The following is a 19,645-nucleotide window of genomic DNA, read 5'->3' as shown; positions in this document are numbered from 1 at the left end:
AAACTGAACGCAGCTTACTGCTTCATTTTGCTGTTTCCTTCTGCCCCACTCTTTTAAAAAATCCAGTGGCCAAATTGACATGGCTTCTTTTAGTCATTATGTAATAAAAGAACTGAAAATGGTAAAGGGCAAGCAGAAGTGCTCGCTAAAAGTTCCAGTGTTGAAACTCACCCTTGAAGCATTTGGGGATCTCAATGGTGCCGTCTATGCACTCTGCATCCTCTGTATAGCTACATTTCTTTTCCTTATTTTTGCAGAAGAAAGAAATTTTTTGGCCATGCAGCATTCCATCCTTAAATTTTTGTTGGAGAGTTACTCTCTCTCCTTCAAATATCACAGTAGCTCTTTTAACAGATAATTTACAAGATGCTGGAAGAGACAATATTTGTAGTCAAAACTTAAGAGTTCATTTCCTCTTTCCTAAGCATTTGAACCCGTAGATGAGCAGACCTGAAACAAATTGCTTCTAAGAATGCAAAAGTCAATAACATCAGTATCATTGTTCACTGCAGTTCTTTATCCATAGAACCATTAACCATGGCTTCCAAGATCACCTTTCTACCCCAATAGTAGCCACAAAGGAGTGTCAGCGCAGAATCATGAGATTCTAGACTTCAGTGAAAACTCCCCATCAGACACTGCCATTTCCTGTAAGCCTCCCCTGCCCCACTCTGATCCCACTTATTGAGTGAGTGCATCCATCTACTAGCCACTGTGAGTGTTGGCTGATAACAGCTCACAAATGCTCCTTTCTCTGAAAATTTGCCTTCAGCCATAAGGGAGCCACTGCTCCCAGGAGAGGATGCACATCAGCCCACAATTCCAGGGTCAGGGAAGGGAGCAGCCCACAGCCTACGTGTGATTGACAGGGGGATAAAAATGAGCAGGTCCCCTAGCGTCTCTATGGGATCTACTTTGGGGTAAAATTCATGATCCAGAGCTCCCAGGGGATTAAATTGAAGCTAGACTCTAGCTGAGATCACATACTTGTTCAAAACATGGTCCTTGGGTCAGCAACATTGGCATCACCTAGGAACTTGGTAGAAATGCTAATTCTCAGGTCCTAGCCTAGATCCAGCAAATCAGAAACTCTGTTTAAACAAGCCCCCCAGGGGACTCTGATACACAGTGAAGTCTGAGAACCAGTGCCCTTCTCCATCCTACCTGCCTCACTCTCTTTCTCCCAAGACACTCACTTAATAAATCAACAGTACTTGAATCCCTGGCTCAGGCTTTGCTTCTAGGGGACCCCGACCTAGTTATACGTCATTTTGCCTCTAGCGCCTAATTTTGTTTGCTATTTAAACAGTCTAGCCCACAGCAACCTGAGCACCAGTGCAGTGCAAGGTGGTTGTTTTTTGTAAAAGCACAGCACTGACCAGATCACAGACACCCAACTCAAAAGGAACCAGCATCTCAGGGAAAAGATGCCAGTGAGTGATGATGAATCCTTTAGTTGAGAGGTAGTGGTGTAGAATTAAGCCAGGTTCAAGGAGGGTAAGCAGAGAAGCACAGAGATATGAGAGAGATCGTGAGGCCAATGAGATATAGAAAGAGTAGCAATAGTTCCCGCCTTTTAGTGCCAGCCCTCAGGAGGACCAGCTGTGTTTCATTTCCTCATCTTCAATGTCCATGTGATTGCCCATTGCACATTTGTAATTAGCCCCCATCTCCTGGAACTAGCTTGAAAGTGTGGCTGGTTTTTGCCACAAGAGGAGTCTCGACTAGAACAAAGCAAAGAAGGGATGCTCGTGGACAGACTTTATTACAGAAGCCCGCACAGCCTTCCACCATATTATCTGTGCTTACAACAGATACGCTTCTTTTATTCTGTTTAATCTCAAATAAACTCACTATGCATGAAGCTTCCCCATGCACATATAAATCCCAGAACTTTCACGTGCCAAAAGCTGTGAAGCAAGTCTGAGAAACGAAGTGGAAAATGATTGGAACAAAAAAATGGCAAGTAAAGGTGATTCCTTGGATAAATTCAGAGATGGTTTAAGACCCGTATTTCATACCTTTACAACTTGGATGTGCTGACCAGTTTCCGAATTTGTTACATTCTACTTCTTCTGGTCCATCCAGGGTGTATGTATCATGGCAACCATATGTGGCTTTATCCTTGTAATAAAGTACTTGCTGTGCAGGATAGTTCACAAATCCATTGTCTGGTCTTGATGGGAATGGGCATTTTACTTCTAAAAAGTTTATGCAATAAGACATATTAGTATAAATAGCAGCGTGACCCAGCAGTTATGAAACAGTTACAGTCCTGTCTATTACACCATTGAATCACTGGGTATTCCTGGGACTAGAATGCAATGTCGGGGTACCCTGGCGCTTAATTCTGTCCCAGTTATCTTATACTTATGGGACCTTGGATACTAAAATAGAAACAACAACACTTTGAAAGTAAAGTAATGAGTCACCAAGTTCTTTGGGCATTCACATAATCATGCAGTATTATTTATTGCAAATTTCATCTCCACACAGTCTAAGATTGTGGGTTTGAAAGAAAAAAAAAGTTTGTCTCTTTCAAACAGACCATGAAATTAAAACACAAAGGCTCCCTCCATGCACACTAGAACACCATTGTTTGGATTTTAAATGATAAATCTAATTCTTATGATTGTCTTCAGACTACACAAGAAGCCAGCATAAAACAGAAAGGAGAAAAATGGTGCTGCCCCCGGCCTTCCTAAGATCCTCAGCGGCAGAGCCCCAAATCCATTTACCCCGGTACAAGAAAGCAGGGCTGGAGGCAGGAGCAGAGAGCTCTTGTTTGGTGGTCTAATTAGGTAATTCAAGAGGACAAAGTCCCAAGTGGGACTGCTTGGATCAGTTTTGGCTCTTCCACAAATTGAATGAAAAAGAATCCATGAGTTTATAATACTACTAAAAAGAAATAGTTTCCATGGAAGAAAAACTCTTCTCTATAGAAGAATTCCAGCTGATAAATATAGATGGAAAGATAAAATTAGAAAACCACTGTTTTGTAACCACCGATGTCTTAATTGACCGAGTCACTGATTATCAATGGATGCTAAAAAGACTGCTAGAAAGTGGGTATTCTCGCAATCTCAAAGTATCACCCACAGGTAGCTTATTAATTCCAAAGAGGACGGGATGCCTTTACCAAGAGAAGATACCAGCACAGCCCACCTGACCAAGAGATTAAATTCGGCAGGACCAGTGATGGGCTGACACTGTGTGCCTTCTGATGTGATGGAATGTATTTTTAATGAAATTGTTTAACTTGAATCTAATCATGAGTAAATAAGCAGTCAAATTCAGATTATGGAACATTCTACAAGACAACTGACCTGTACTCTTCAACAATGTCACTGAAAAACAACTGAAAAGGCAGGGACTCATTCTTCATTAAAGGAGACTAAAGAGGTATGACATCTAAATGGAATGTGTGATTCTTGATTAGATCTCACATAAAAGTAAACATACGTACGAAGGATACTTCTGGATGGATTGAGGCAATTTGCATATGAAGGAAATACTGTCATTTGTATATACTATAATTGCTTAAATTGTTATGGCTAATAATTCAAAACATGTTAAATGTCTTGGCTACAGTGATAACATAGGAGAAGGTCCTTGTTCTTGGGACATTCATGCTGTTGAAATATTCAGGTGTAAGTGTCATGATGCGTACAACTTATTTTCAGATGGTTCAGGGAAAAAAAGTATGTTTTCAGAGAGAGAAAGAAAGAGAGACAGAATGTCACAACATGCTGACGGCTGATGTATTTATGTGAATGTTTGAAGAAAGGAAAAAAAGAAAAACCCACTGCTGAAGACTTGGGAGAGTTAAATGAGATGGCACATATACAGCAAGAGACCTGTGCCTGGCCCAGAGTTAAGTCCTCCGAAAGGTTTCTAGATATTATTATTGATAGTTTCCCTATGCTGGAAAGCACTTGTGTTTAAAATATTCAAAAGATATCTGTCTATCCATCCACTACAGGAGACGTTAACAGTCCTTGGTATAACTCCTCATGTGCGTGATAAACTCTATAATTTGTCTACTTGTTATGCAGTTGACAAATTCAAAGATGGTAATAATAGGTCAAATTAAAGGAGAAAGAATTTTCATACATATTTTTAAATCAAATATTCTTATGATTCCTAACTTTAGGGAAAGACTATAGAAGCTTATACCAATTTGACTGCAACTCAATTTTCACCTTTATCTCTTAAGACCCCTCAATTTACTCCAGGCTTCTCTTTACCATCCTCACCATAATATTCAGACATCCATGCACACACCTTGTTCTTTCATGCCCCCCTGACTTTCCCCAGCCTGTGCCCTTAGGTGGCATGCCTTTCCCTCATTCTGTACTCCTCCTCTAAGACTTTCCTCTGGGAATATTTACCAGGCAGCTCCAGGTAGTTCATTGCATTATCTATCATTTTCCTGAGGTCATCTGGTATCCCCAGTGGTTAGCACACTACCTGGCACATGATAGATGCTAACAAATACTCATTGAACAACGTCATTTGAAACACTCCATGATACTAGAATTTTCAGTCCTTTTCAAAAAAGAGATTCCACACGACCATGATTGTTTTGTCTCATCATGGCACTTACCCCTACATTCTGGTAGTTCAGTCCAATTTCCATGTTGTGTGCAAGTAACTGTGTCATTTCCAAACATTGCATGGTGTGGCAAGCATTCAAAGACTGCCTTGCCTCCATAGAGTGAGTTGTTTCCAGCCAATGGCTTATAAGCACTAAGTTTTGCAAACTTAGGTATGGATGGTGGAGGGCAGGTTATAGCTGAAGAAAGAAAGAACAATCATTTTTATGAAAATAGTTGAGACTTTCAAATATACTCTTTAAAGAAAGGGGGGAAAAATCCAAAGGTTTACTTGAGAAAATGCAAAATTTGATCAAATGCCAGGGTAAAACAGTCAACAGAAGCCAAATAAGAAAATATGATCTGAAAATCAGATGTCTGAACCGGTCAAAAAGCTAAAAAAGTAGTAAGTTTAAGTCTTGCCACCACTAATTTGCCTGTTACAGGACCACAATGCTTAGGTTACCGTATGTCTCTAATCCAGATGCTACCTTGGAAGATGCGTCTGGAAGTCAGACTTGGTGAAGGACTTGGCTGAGGCACCATCCTGCAATAATTGCTGATGACAGCAGCTTGGTACAAGTCATTTGTGGCATCTGAGTGACCTCTTGGTGCTAGCTCAGCTTTGTTCCCTCCTTCTGAATACCTCCTGCTTTTGTAACTTTGTTGACAGAGCTTTTACAAGTAACTTCACATGGAGACTCAGTAGTGCGCTGTCAACCTGATCTAATTAACCTGGAGTTTCAATGTTAGTGTTAGGTTTACAGCTACGGTTAAGGTTAGGGTTAGGGCTTATCATTCCAAAGTGGTTGTTTCATCTTGTAGAGTAAGGTATCAGGATGAACAGTCCCCCAAAAGGTGACCAACCATCCCACTGAGCTGGGACTGAGGGGTTTCCAGGGTGTAGAACTTAGAGTGAAAACCTGGAAACTGCCAGGCAAACCAACTGGTCACCTTCCCTATAAGTGAGACCCACAGACTCACGAGCGCAGACAGGAAGGTCCGGACTCCATTTTCCTTCCTCAGTGCATTTAGCGGAATTAGCTCCTTTCAGATAAAACCTGCAAAGGAAACATTTAATCCATTAAATTATAAAATAATCCATCAGTGGCATCTCAGATGTCTTTTCCATTGAGCATTGCTTCAGATGAATGCTATTGGCTTCTTTTCCATCTTATAATACTGTTTCCTGAGAAGCTTAACTCTTCTCTAAGGCTCATCAAGTCTCCCAGCCTAGTGCTGCAGGTGAACTGCTGAAGAATGAGAGTGTTCCAGAGATGATGGGTGTAGAAGCCAAAACCCCAAATCCTTCAGCTCTAACCAGCTGGTCAGGTTATCCGCTTCAAGCAAAGAACCACCTCTTTTTCAGGATCACAAAAGTGAATCAAACTGAGTGATCTCTATTATTTATTGTCTGTAGCCTGCTGACCTGAACGTGTGAAAACGGTGCAGTCTATTTCTACTGCGGATGTAACATTGTCCTTGAAGCCAATTTTGTTCAAGGTCATTCAGCATGAAGCCTGCCAGTAAATTGGTGTCTCAGATGAAAGGACTGCATTTCTCTTTCGCACACAGTATTTCTTAATCTCTAATTGCAAACAAGGGTCTTCAGTAACATTTTGCCCTACTCAACAGCCAGTGTGCTATTGACAGTGTCACTGATGGCGTATTTGCTCACAAGGCAGCTGAGCTATATGACCAACCAAAAGTGCTTTCTTCCTAGGGATTTTGTACTGCAATACGTGAGGAGTAAGAGAAATAATGTTCTATATCATCACAATCCCAGCCCTCTCCATAGATTTTTCTTCTAGAGACTACCAGGTCAGTCAATCAAATTAGCCTCATAACCAAATCCCAAGTCCAATTACTTAAGTGTTTTAACCCTCGTGCTAAGATTTGGTCCAGGGACTATCAAGGATTATCACCCTGGTTCAATAATTTCAACATTCTCCTCCAATAAGTAATCAGGAGCAGAAAAATTAAATATAGTACTGACTCCATATTTCACTAGTTGTTATAGCCTCCAGCTCATACCCACCCCCCTCAGTGCCTCTGTGTGTGTATATTCAGTGATTTGTGTTCAGCAAGCCCCACCTAAATGTAGAAATGAAATATGGACCAATCTTGATGTTTAGCTTAACGGTGCAGAAACGTGCTGCATCTGTTGGCTAGAAGTCCTTACCCGGTGTTGCAAGTAAAACTGATCGTGTTGGGATATTCAAAAGTTGTATAGCGTACAGCTCCGTTTTCTAAGATTCCAGCAAAAGGACATACTCTGGCTGTGATTTAAAGGTAAAAAAGGTCAATTTCTAGTTACAGAACTTCCTATTAAAATAAAAATATATAAACTCATTTCTGTCCTTCATTCCAGTAACTCTACTAGTAACCATCCCAAGAAAATAACTCAAAATAAGTCAAATGATGTGTGCACTAGGCTGTTCATTATATTGTTGTTTTTAATAACAGAAATCGAACAGTCTAAATGTTTGCTGTCATGGTATTATTTTAATTAATGGTAAGTAAATGGTAAATCCAGCTGAGCTATATAAGACATCCAATAAAATATGAATTACAAAGACCACAGAGACATAGCCAATGTTTCCAATGTTAGTGAAAACAGAAAAACACAAAATGGTATCTACTCTCTGCAATGATGAAAACATACACATGGAAAACTTGAAAAATGAAGAAAAATGAAGTTGTTAGTGTTTCAAAGTTATGGCTGATTTAAAGAAAAATTTTCCCTAATGATGTTACAGTAGTTTTTCATTAAAAATTATGTTTTAACAATGTCCTACTGTATAGCACAGGGAACTTAGTCAATATTTTGTAGTAACCTATAATGAAAAAGAATATATATGTATAACTGAATCACTATGCTGTACACCAGAAACTAACACAGCATTGTAAATCACCTATACTTCAATAAAAAAATTTTTTAAATTATGTTTTCTCTTTTTAAATCAAAAATCATATTAAAATCACTTGTAGGAACATGTATCGTTTTCACAAATGGCAATGCCCATCCAACTAAAATAACCAGAGCTCAGTTAAGTTCATATAATTATTTTTACTGCTTGACTTTTACCTAAAATTGCCTGAAATTCTCTCTAGTTGATTGCTCAACAGTCAACCATAAAAAAATTATGCCAGCGTGATGTCACAGATCACATTCCAAAGAATAAATAAAACCATCTACCATAAATTCATATATATAATATATATACATGTAATTGTTGCTGTTTTACAGATGGTATATGATTATATGTAATATTACTGTACATGATTAATAATTTCTACTTTATTATAAATATAATTTGTAATGTAATCTCCACGTCCCTTTTCACGTCTGCAGTGATCCCCTCTCCTTTCACCATACCAAGTCTCTTTTTAAAATCTCCCCTAGTTCCAGCCTATTCTTGTCCCCTCTTCTCTAAATGGCCCTTGTCACCCTTGCTCTCTTCTCCCATGGAAAGCCCCCAGGCCTTCCTGTTTCTTGGCAGCTCTGCTGACTTTATGTACCCCGAGCACGACAAGGTAGGTTGTCCCCCAAGACGGCCGGAATTCGAAGGAGGGGGAGGATGTGAGAGACGGACTGGACTTACGTAAGCATCTCAGAGTGTTGACGGGCCACAGCCCTGTGAGCGGGCAGGTGAACCGCCGCATCACTCCGCGGGACTGATAGCCCCGCTGGCAGGAGTACACGATCTCCTCCCCCGGCAGATAGGACTGTTTTAATGGAACGACAGTGGCAAATGGTAATTCATCCGGCTTGGGACAGGCTGAAACAGAGCACAGAGCAGTTGGTGAAGAAAGCTATATTTGCATTTCTAGGCTCAGCTAGCACACACAAATGAAAAATATTTCATGCTACCAATAATAAGTATGCTGAGTTCTGTACCAAATACTTGATATATGCAATATCTCATCCAATCCCCTCACTGATGCTTTGAAGGGTGCTATTTTCTTCTTTACTTTTTTTTGGGGGGGGGTAGGGGTGGTAATTTGGTTTATTGATTTATTTTTAACGGAGGTGCTGGGGATTGAACCCAGGACCTCATGCCTGCTAGGCATGCACCCTACCACTGAGCTACACTCCCCCCTGCCCCGTGAGGGGTGCTGGTGCTCCTTATTTCACAGGTCACTACACTGAGGCCTAAACTAGCTAACTATCTTATGGAGAAGCTTTAAGCATGGCAATATTAAAGAATAACCACCAGCCCAGTCTCTCCAGCATCCACCCTAAAGGGAATAAGTAAGCATTACGGATCTCTGGCATATAAGAGGGGGTTGGATATAGTAATGATTTTTTCCCAAAAGCAAAGAGTACTTACTTCGTCCTGCGATAGCAACATGGCAGAGAAAACTCGAGAACAAGATGAGCACTGGGGAAATCATTGTGGGTGCTGCACACAGACACAACCACGGTGGCTTTCCTCTCCTAAAAAGGGACGTGTAAATATTAAGGTGCTTAAAGATTAACCTTTTGGGGGATGTACTTTTATCTCTGCAAATAGAAGATAAAGTATCACGGCGTGAAAGGAACTTGAGACCAACATTCTTTAATCATTTACTTTTCACTTTAGTGAAAATCTGTTGTGAAACCTTTGGCCGATGGTTTCTGTCTTCCTGACATTTATGCTAATGGCATAAGGCTGCTCATTCTTGCCTCTGATACGATCCTGGTGATTCCAGATTGCCGGGTCTCTAGTCCAGACCTCTTACTCTCCATCCTTTGTTTTGTGTATGGCATGGATGGAACACCTAAAGACTCAAGTGCCTGCTCCACCCACAGCCTTGAACTGTAAACTGAGGATCATCACTTACTCTCAGGGTTCCTGTCTCCACACCTTCAAATTCACTTTCCAGGTTCCAGATGGATGATTCTAAAGAACATCTTCACGGAGGCGTCTAAAATTATAATGCCTAAAAAACTGAGCTCATCATCTTCTCTTATAAAATGGCTATTTGTTCCCGATTCCTTTTTTACCTGCAGGGAGCAACACGACCTTCCTGGTAGCTGCAGGAGCTACACTTGAATCCTCAGTCTTCTCTCACACCAAATCAACCCAAAGTCCTGCTCATCTATTCTTAATACTTCTTTAGATCTGTCTAGACAGATTTCCAAATCTGTTTGAGAGGTCGGAAAGTTGATGTGAAATTACAAGTTAGGACTCAAAGAAGAAAAGATGTGAAGTCGGAGATGATGGGCCAATGCTGGTGAAGCTGCTTGGGAGGGCTCAGAGTGGACCATCCATGACCCTGGACTTCTCCTACACAGCATTTGCTCTAAGGGACTGAATACGCAAAGAGACAATGGCCAGACAAGGTATAAAAACAGAACTCTGACCTGCAATCTCTGTAGCAACCAGTCCAGGAAGCCAAATCACAGTCTCTGTAGCAATAGCCAAACTTAGGACCAACCAGAGGAAGCCAAATATGTTCCTTTAATCACTCACGAGGATGCCTGGCTGCTAGGTATTCCACCTCCAGCTCCCCCAGACAAACAGCCTTCAATCAGGTCATAGCTGAAGCTGTTCCCTTTTGTCCACCATAAAGTTTTCCCACAGCTTTAACTGAGTTTGAATCTCTGCCAAACACAAACGATGACGGCTGACTCCCTTCCTATAGCAAGCTCTGAATGAAAAGTCTTTGCTTGTTTCCATTGGTAGGGGGGTGCTTTACATCCACAGGTCTAAAGTTCCTTGAGACACATCAGTTTGAGAAGTGTTCTTGTCAGACAGTGATGCTGAAATGATGTTCCTAATGAATGCTATGTTCTGTGATGAGGAGAACAGTGTACTGCCTCGAACATAAAATCAGGGTGGTCCTCCCCCCTTGCAATTACATCACAGTCTTCACATAGATGCCCACACAAGCACACACTCCACCTTCCCCTCCTAAGGAGAAGGGTTTGTGCTTGCTAGATCGCTCACGGGCTCTGCTTTATCATGGAGAATTCCCTCGATGGGCGGAGAAGAGAAAAAAGGTAATAAAGAGGGACCAAGTTGCTCTATATAATTAAGATCTGAGGTAGACGGAGGAAGAGGGACAGGATCATGGGCAACCAGCTCCCATTTGCCAGCTACTGAACTTTAGAAAACGATGCAAAAATAATACTATCAGGAAAATGAAGAAACAGCAAAGTAAAACTTAGTTTGACAGGTTTTGAAGGGAGCCACGTGTTTGTGGCTTTTTTTTTTTTTTTGGCTAGTAAAATTTTCCCTTGTTTGTATAATTAAATGCAACATGATGGATGGTAATCTGCACAATTAATAAACTATAATTATTGTTAGTCCTGAGTGCCTTGACACTTGAAAATGTCTGAAAATTACAAGATGTTCCCGAAACTCCTATAAAAACACACATGGGTCTAATGAAAAGCCTTCATGATGAGCCTTAAGATGAGAGGCAATCACTCACCTTCCAGTCTGTGATGTATTTTTCCATATCGCTTTAGCACCATGTGTCTGATGTGTAGTCTGGTCTATCTTCCTCTCCATATGGTTCAGCTCACACTCCAATAACAACTTAATAATATAATAACCAAAGAGCTGGCTGATAATCGACGTTAAATGACATTTTAAAGACACATTTAAGCTTGCCATTAACGTTTAATTTGGCAGCGCAAATGGAAAAACCATTAAAACAAAATCCCAGGCATTTTGACGAATCAAGTGCCTGTTTTGCATTGTTGGGTTTATAATCATCACTAAAGAGTAGCCAGTCCTTGGATTTAATGTTGCACTTAGCATATTACATTTTACTAACCATGAACAGGGATACACAGCCACATAGACACTTAGGTTGAAGAATATATGACATTTGTTTTGCAAGGAACATAAGACCTTGTACTTAAAATTCTTAAAGACTTCGACAAGGAGGGTATAAAATAGGTGAAGGAGATTAAGAAGTACAGATCCCTAGTTATAAAATAAATAAACCACAGGGATACAGCATAAGGAATACAGCAACAATATTGTAATAACTTTGTATGAAGACAAGTGTTTACTAGACTTACAGTGATGACTGTTTCGTAATGTATGCAAATGTCAAATCACTATGAAATACATCTGAACCTAACATAACATCACACATCAACTATAGTACAATTTGGAAAAGGGGAAAAAATTCTTAATGACTTTATCTTTTCCTACTCTACTTTGTAAATTAAACTATAGAGATTCAGAGTCCAAGGTTGTGTATTCCTGAGATCACATTGCATCACATGTTCAAACACTTTCTTATTTACTTCACAAGCAGAGACTTTGACCATAACATTAAACATTTAGCAACAGTTTAGATTTAAAAAAAAACAAAAACACTTTGAATGCTGTCCCTTTCTGGGCTGGGATTCTAGCCAGTATCCACCAACAGGCTCTCAGTGGGAAGATGCAAGTGCCTCTGCTCCTAGCATAGCAAAACCTATCAGGAACTATGAACACATTGCAGAGGGGATAACGGAGCATGTCACAGGGCTTAATGGGCATGCTTACATGTGTCGAGAAATGCACAGGCAGCCTAAGTCAGCACTGAGACGTCTTTGTGTGAATTCTGGGAGCTCCTGCATACAAACAGCTTTCACCTTGAAGAAACTACTAAGTTTATACACTGCAATGTCTATCTCGGTCTAGAGCAGTTATTCTTAACCTTGGCTGCAGAGCATAATCTTCCAGACTGTTTTTTTAAAAAATAGAAAAATTGAACAGAATTTCGGGGGTAGGATCCAGGCATTGGACTTTTCTAAGGTCCTCAGGTAATCACGATCACAGTGAGGATTAAGACCCATTGAGTCAGCATGTGAATATTTACCTAAGCTAAGTTCAGCTGATAAGGTTCTACCGCATCATTCTCTCCCTTACCAATGTGAGATTACCTTTTTAATACGTTCCACAGTGTGTGATTCCTTGATCTCTCGTGAATTACTTCCTGGATTCCACAAATTCATTCATTCTTTTACAAACATTTCCTAAGCCCCTGTTAAGCTATACTTGATGGTTGACACTGGAATTTCAGATATACGCAAGACGTGATTGTTGTCTGTAAGGAGTTCACAGTTTACTAGGACCGGGGTACAGTGCTACAAATGAAATAATAAAAGAAAGTCTAAGGTACTTATTTTTTTTTTAGAAGCATCTGCAGAAATTTCAGAGAGGATATTTCATTTGGATTATGTCTTAAAGAATCTTAAGCTTAGCGGTTCAGAGGGAGTGAGGTGGACTGGGGTACAATGGTTAAGGATGAAGATATTCCAGGTAGTCATCAGAGCAAGGAGGCATCAAACAACATGATGTATCCCCAACAGCTGCAACACAGCTGGATGTTTCTGGAGCAGAATATTTCTGGGAATAGTGGGAAGTGAGGAATAGTGGGAAATGAGACAGGAGAAGGGGTAGGGTCTGGATGATGAAAGCTCTCATATGCTATGTTTAAGAGTTTGAACTAATTCTGAAGGGAGGGAAAGGGAGGACCCAAGTCAAGTTTGTAGCTCAGAAAGAATCTTGACAGCAGCATGGAAGACCGATTGGGGTAAGGGGGCAGTGTGGGAGAGAAAGGGATTGAAACAAGAAAGACCGTAGTACACCACAAACTGAACTCATCTTCCATTCTCACTTTCCAAACCAGCCTTGCATTCTGTGATGTTAGTGAGTGGGAGCCTTTTTTATGAAATGAGCTGTATGAAATCGACCACGTGTACACCTGGCCGTGATGATTCAGAAGATGCACTGCTCTCCTGAAGCATGAGTTGGAGGGAAGGATTTTATTTCCCAAATCATGGCCTGAGATGCCAGAAGAATGGAATTCCACCAGAGAACTGAGGACATTACTCAGCAGCTGGAGGGGATTTTGCTGGGAGGACGCATCAACCCAGATGCCCAGGTTTTCAACTGGATCTGAAAAGTGCCCAGAGTTGGGATACAGAGTCTATGGAGAAGAATGTGAACCAAACAGAGAAAAGGAACATATTTACTGGTTCTTCATAGGATCTCTATCAGGGAAGGAGGACAAGCCCACCACCCTGGAGGGAGTGTGGTGTCCTGATGACGGACAGTGGCTTTAATCATGGTACACTCGAGTTTTGAGTCCTGACTCTGCGGTATCTTGGGCAAGTATCAGCCTATGGTCAAGCTTTATTCTCTAAAGTGGGGGTGAAAATAAAACCTACGTCACATCCTTGTTGTCAGAATTAAATCAGAATGCATGCGGAGTACTTACAAAGTGCCTGGCTTAAACTGAGTGCTTGAAAAAATTTAGCCATCATTAACATTTTTCTTCACATGAATATCAATGCCTCAGATGTCTTATGCTCAAGTACCAGAAGGTCCTGCACAAAAGCATATTTTTTAATGTGCAAAAAGGCACAAAAAAACTGACAGATTTCAGTGAGACTTAGTGAATTGATACTCATTACTAGAAAAAATAAAGATCAAAAGACCAAAAGAAAGAATTACTTTCCATACTCTGCTGCAAAATGTGAATGGCAGTTAGCTCTAGGTGGTAGAATGTGGGCATTTTACTTTCTTCTTTTTTTTAATAATCAGATTTTTGTTTTATTTTGTTTTTATTGATTTTTAAAATCTTATCACTAGATGAGACAGATAATCTATTTTCACATTTGGAGAAAAAAAGATATGTCCATATGGAAATCCACAAACACAAAAGCAGGGATGTAATTCACACATGTTAAACGAGCATTTCCAGGAGCTATTTACCAAACATTGGACTCCCCTGCTCCTGGAATTCATATTTGTATAGAAAATAGTAGAGCTGTTTCCTCTAAGATTCATTAGTCATCATTTCACCCAAGTAATGTCTAGTGATTACTAGAAACTCAGGCCAGTCACTCCAGAGTCTGCCTCTCAGCTGGCTCACTGGATTCAGCCCTCCAGCCAGTCCTGATGTGTGGGTCAAGTGTCAGATCTCAACTCTCTCCCTTTTCCTGCTTCATGTGAGGTCCCAAGTTAGGGCAAAAAAAAGCCATGACACTTTGGAACACAAAGAAGAGAATACTGGGACCCTACACACAGGTGCCATATGCTATTTAGAAACACATATTGAAAGAAATCCAAATATAAGATCTGTATGTTCTCATCACCAGAGATTCTAAAAGGGAAAGAGGGTTAACAGATGAGGCCTGAGGACAACATGCTGGAAATGCTTTCCCTAACGATCTGATGTAGAGGACAAGGCAAAGGTAGCCCGAGGAGCTGCTATGACTTCCCAAGTTCTCTGATGAGCTCAGACATAAAAATACCATGTTAAAAAATAAAAATAAAAAAGGACGGAAGACGGGGAATATTATGTGGAATGAATTCATACGCAGCATAAACTGAGTCTGCGAAATGTCAGGACCTCAGCCAAGTCCAGAATAAGATAAAAATTGCAAAAGCTGCAAAGATAACAAAGGTTGGGGGTCAGAGCAGGAAGAGGCAGGAGAGGTCTATTTATTTGGTAACAAGATGGTTCATACATATGGGGATTATGTTTCTTTTTCTCATTAGAAAAGGAACATATTATTAGAATCAGTCTGAAAAACAAGCATATGGAACAAATAAAAATCCTAACATCACCACAAAGAGTTATGTCTTTTTGGCATTTTTATATTTCAAAATCAGGATCATGTTCAGCATACAATTTTATGTTTTATTTTCATACCATAAGTGCTTTCCCAGATTATTAGTTTATCCTTTAAAAGCATGCCTTTTTATAAGTAACTACATAATCTCCCATTGTCTATATTTTAACCATCTCCCTGTTCGAGGCATTTAGGTGGTGTCTTCCACCATGATGAATAACACCACAGCTGAGTTCTTTAACAAAATCTTCGAATAAATTATTTCCTTAGGATCTTATTTGTAGATATGGGATTACTTGGACAAAGGGCAAAAAACATCTTGAAGGATCTGGATTCATATTGTTCAGCTGCCTTCCTTAAATGTTAGCTCAATTTACGATCCAACTTTACAATGTTTGAAGGTTCTAAATAGAGTGCAATGTTAACTCACAAAGAGAGAGCTCAGTTATTTAATTTTTGGTTTTCTTCCAGCTTATCCAGCAAAGAGAAGTATATTCACACTGAAAAAGGTAAACTGGACATCATGAAGATGGAATGAAAGGTTTGCTAGAAACCAGTATAAGCAATCAGCTGTCCAAAATGCATTTCAGAGCTCTAAACCCAGGAAAATATGTTCCAGATTACATGAACTTGTAATTGTGACTTCAACATCACTGTCATCAATCTTTACATTATAGGATGGGAAGGAAGACATTCTAATAACATGGACATTTTATTTAAAAACATATATGTACAACATTGTGATATGTGTAGACTATATATAGAAGAATGCTGGAAGTTGATGCACCAAAATATTAAAAGCAATTCAGTTAGGAAGAGACTGTTTTTCTTGTTTTCTCTATTTCCAAATTTTATGTAGTGTGTTTGTATCACTTCATGGTGGGAGAAAAAGGAATTTTTGAAAATGGTAAATAGGAGGAAGACACAGGAGGGAAAGCAATAGATAGTAAAAACCAAGCATCAGTGAATTTGACATAAATCCACAGTCTGGTGTTATAAAATGTTAAACAAGTTGGTTTGTGTACACTTAGGTGAATGGGCAATGATCACTAAAAAACAACACGAGATCTCTTCCAACATGTTACAACAAATTGAGCCCAATTCTAGTTTGACATAGTTTTAGCTCAGTAAGTAGGGGAAATGCTTTAGCAGTAACGTGTGTCTCCATTTTAGCAACGCATTTGAAGACTTATCTTTTGTTGATATCCTTGGGAGTGAGGTGTGGATTGGGATGTAGTACTATTAGTTGGCTTAGCAACTGCTTGTACAAACTATATGTGGAAAGTTCTGCTTGGCAGGTATAATATGAAAAAAATCAACCCCCATGGAGTTTTATAAGCTCTAAAAGGTCTAAATTATATGGAAGTAAAGGAAGGCTTGGAGAATGGTTTACTATTTTTAAGAGAGTAAGAGGCATACGTATCTCCAAGAAATATGAGCTATTGCTCTTTATTTTAAATTTAAGTCTTTCAAGTGAGTGAGGACATCCAACAATGTTGATTTGTATGGATCCCTTGAGAAGATTATGGATTTTGAGAGACATTCTTAAAGCATCTCATTATATGAACGTTCACAAACATCAAGGATCTTTACAAATGATTTCCCTTCTCTCCTAAGTAAACATAAATCCAGCTGATTATTTAGTCTGTCAAGGGTATTCGTGATTTCCCTTTGTATCTATGTGTTCTCATACTTAATTTCTTCAACATAGCATGCCTCCCTTCATTTATTTGCCCTGCTCCATTTCCCCAGACTCCCTTGCAGCTACACTTGACCATGTGACCATGTCCTGACGAATGGAATGTGAGTGGAAGGGATATATTCAACATCAAGGTTGCATCCTCACAAAGGAAGCTGCCCTTTCCCTACACATATTCTCTCTTTTTTTACTTTTTTCCCTCCTTTTCTGTGGACTGGTAGTAAGCCTGCTTCAACCGCAACAAAAAGAATATTATCTAAATGTATACTGGAGACACACAATTGAAAGAATCTAGTTCCCTGGACGACCTCACAACAGAGAGCCTTCTGCCTCTTAGCTAGAGAGAAATAAGCTGCTATCTTATTTGAATGACCATCTTTTTCATTTGGCATCTTAGCTAGGACAATATTTTTGTTACAGCACCTTAGCCAACACCCTAAGTACTGCTGAGGTGATTGGAATAATCCATCCATTTTACCTGATAGATTTGGGATATCTACTAGAGTCAAGTTGGATGTAAGAATCTGGACTTGAAGAGACATGTGTAGACTGGAGAGATGAATCTGGGAGTTACATGTATGGTATTTAAACCCACAGTCTTATTTCTTTCTCTGAAACTTGCCAGAGTCTTTGCATTTGTTATCCAGGCGTGGAAAACTATTCTCCCAGATGTTTCCACCATCCTCCTTCTCATCACTTGGGGTTCGTGCCTTCTACAAGCCTGGCTAAAACACTGCTCCAACCCCCATTCACTCAGCACCACACAGCCTTCCTTTACCTCCTCCGTCATACTTATCGACACTTGAAATTACCTTTATTTGCTTAGTATTGTCTGTCTTCCCACCTAGAGTGCAGACCCTCCAAGGACTGTCTTTACCTGTTGACCTGTTGCATCTTCAGCACCTAGAACAGTGCCTGATCCACAGTAAATGCCTCATAAGTAGTTGTGGGCTGATGGATGGGGGAAGAAAGGAGTAAAGAAACATGATGAGTCAAAGTCATTTCCCTGGCAACACTCACCAGCTTGAAATTGGCTTCTGTGAATAAATCTTTTTGGAAAATGCAAATGCCTCCCAGAAACGTTAAGCCTCATCCATAATGTAAGAAAAATTAATTCAATCAGAATATTAAGTTGTGGCACAATTAGTGTGGAAGAAGAGCAAGTATAACTGGCCTGGGCAGAAATGGCAAAGATGCAGAAAAAAGGTGACCAAGGCCAGGACAATGTTCTGGTCATATCCTTTGAAGCTGTGTGCTGAGTCGGAGGTAAAAATTCAAGGTTGCCATTGAATAGTGCACCTTAACCTCTTTCAAATTCATTTTTTCAACAAACCAGTGCAGTTTATTATTTAAGTTTTCAGCCAGTAGTGAAGCAGGGCTTCCCATAGTTATAATTGGGGGAAGAAATCACTGTATCTCTCAACCCTTTTATCCACACGTAGATGTTGGTCCTTGCGATGTGTTTATCAAACACATTATTGTTTGATAAACATAAAAATCTCGTGCCCTCATTTAATGTGACTTGAACAAAACGCCACGATCAAACCTAGATTAGAGCAATGGTCAGAGTAGAAAAAAAAATTTTTATCTTGAAATAAACATACATTTCAGTCACAAGACATCAATGTGGGCTTTGCAATGGCCAGTTTGCTACCGAGGGGGAGGAAGCTATCTTTTCCTTCTGCTTTTCTTGGCTTGTAACAAAAGACAGATTGACAAGAGAAAAGCCTACAAATCTATTTAAGTTTTCTGTGATATGGAAGACCTTCATAAGGAAAGGAAGATCCAGAGAAGTGATGAAACCTGACCATTTTTACGCTAAGTTTGATGAAGAGTGGAAAGTCATGGAAAAATGGGATTGGATAAAAAGGATATGAAGTAACTGTAGTCATTTAGGGGAGACTTAGCAGGTCTATTTCTTATTCCTTCAGATTCCTCTGGTGACCTTTCTCACCTCAGAGATAAGAATGTCCTTGTCCTCAGGGTATGTGGAGGGCACCTCTCACATCAATGTCTTATGACCTGCTTCCGGGAAGGTCAGAAGGTCCTTCCTGCACAAAGTATTTGTCAAATTCTTTCGGCTTAAAATATTCAATGTCAAGGTCCCATATATTGGGGTAGCGTGTCCTGAATGCCATCACTACCATGATTTTTCCTTCCCATGAGTCTGAAAGCCGGAGGGAGGACAGAGTAGATTACCTTCATGGAAACCATCATCCTGTTTTGTTCTCAAACCAGACACGCTCAACTTTCATTGTCATGTAGACTCTCTGAGAAGGCAAATTCCCCAAAACCTAACCCACAACTGCCTTCGACAAAATGCCGTGGAAGGACGTCAGAGTTCTCTGAAGTTTTCATTCAGCTTGGTACAGTCAGCTGCTGGTTCAGTCTGGACTCTCTGGTTTGCCCTATGTCACTCCAGACTATCCCCATTTGCTCCCCTAGTTGGAGGGGGACAGCAAAAGAGAAAAGATGGGAAGACGGCAGCAAGGGCTTTGTGCAGGCACCGTCGCTCTTCTCCACGTACACGTGGATATTCACATCGTACAAAACTGCATTTGTGGGATTTCCAAATGTCACAAGTATAGATGTCCACACTTTCCCTGTGAATGTTTACAAGGCTATTTGTTGTATGGTTGCTACAATCTCCATACACGTGTTTAAAATTCTTCCCATAGTACAAAATGTAAATAGGGAAAACTTCTCAATCACGGTTACCACTTCCTTGGGTATCCGTCTAGAGATGCCCTGTGCTACTTACTTCTTCTGTGCTAG

General features: G+C 40.1%; 1 protein-coding gene across 1 annotated transcript in view; it reads right to left on the bottom strand.

Annotated features, from left to right (window-relative positions):
* The window catches only part of APOH (apolipoprotein H), a 48,699-nt gene that overhangs the window by 1,483 nt on the left and 27,571 nt on the right, over positions 1–19,645 (bottom strand). The window contains exons 2-8 of the mRNA XM_072939444.1: positions 8,930–9,036; positions 8,201–8,377; positions 6,778–6,874; positions 5,580–5,656; positions 4,607–4,795; positions 2,022–2,201; positions 172–369 (exon numbers count right to left, since the gene is read on the bottom strand). Coding sequence (XP_072795545.1) covers positions 172–369; positions 2,022–2,201; positions 4,607–4,795; positions 5,580–5,656; positions 6,778–6,874; positions 8,201–8,377; positions 8,930–9,036 — 1,025 coding nt within the window. The remainder of the gene's footprint in view (positions 1–171; positions 370–2,021; positions 2,202–4,606; positions 4,796–5,579; positions 5,657–6,777; positions 6,875–8,200; positions 8,378–8,929; positions 9,037–19,645) is intronic.

Source organism: Vicugna pacos, chromosome 16, assembly GCF_048564905.1.
Source record: "Vicugna pacos chromosome 16, VicPac4, whole genome shotgun sequence".
NCBI classification, from domain to species: Eukaryota; Metazoa; Chordata; class Mammalia; order Artiodactyla; family Camelidae; genus Vicugna; species Vicugna pacos.
This window is presented reverse-complemented; position numbering and strand designations above follow the sequence as displayed.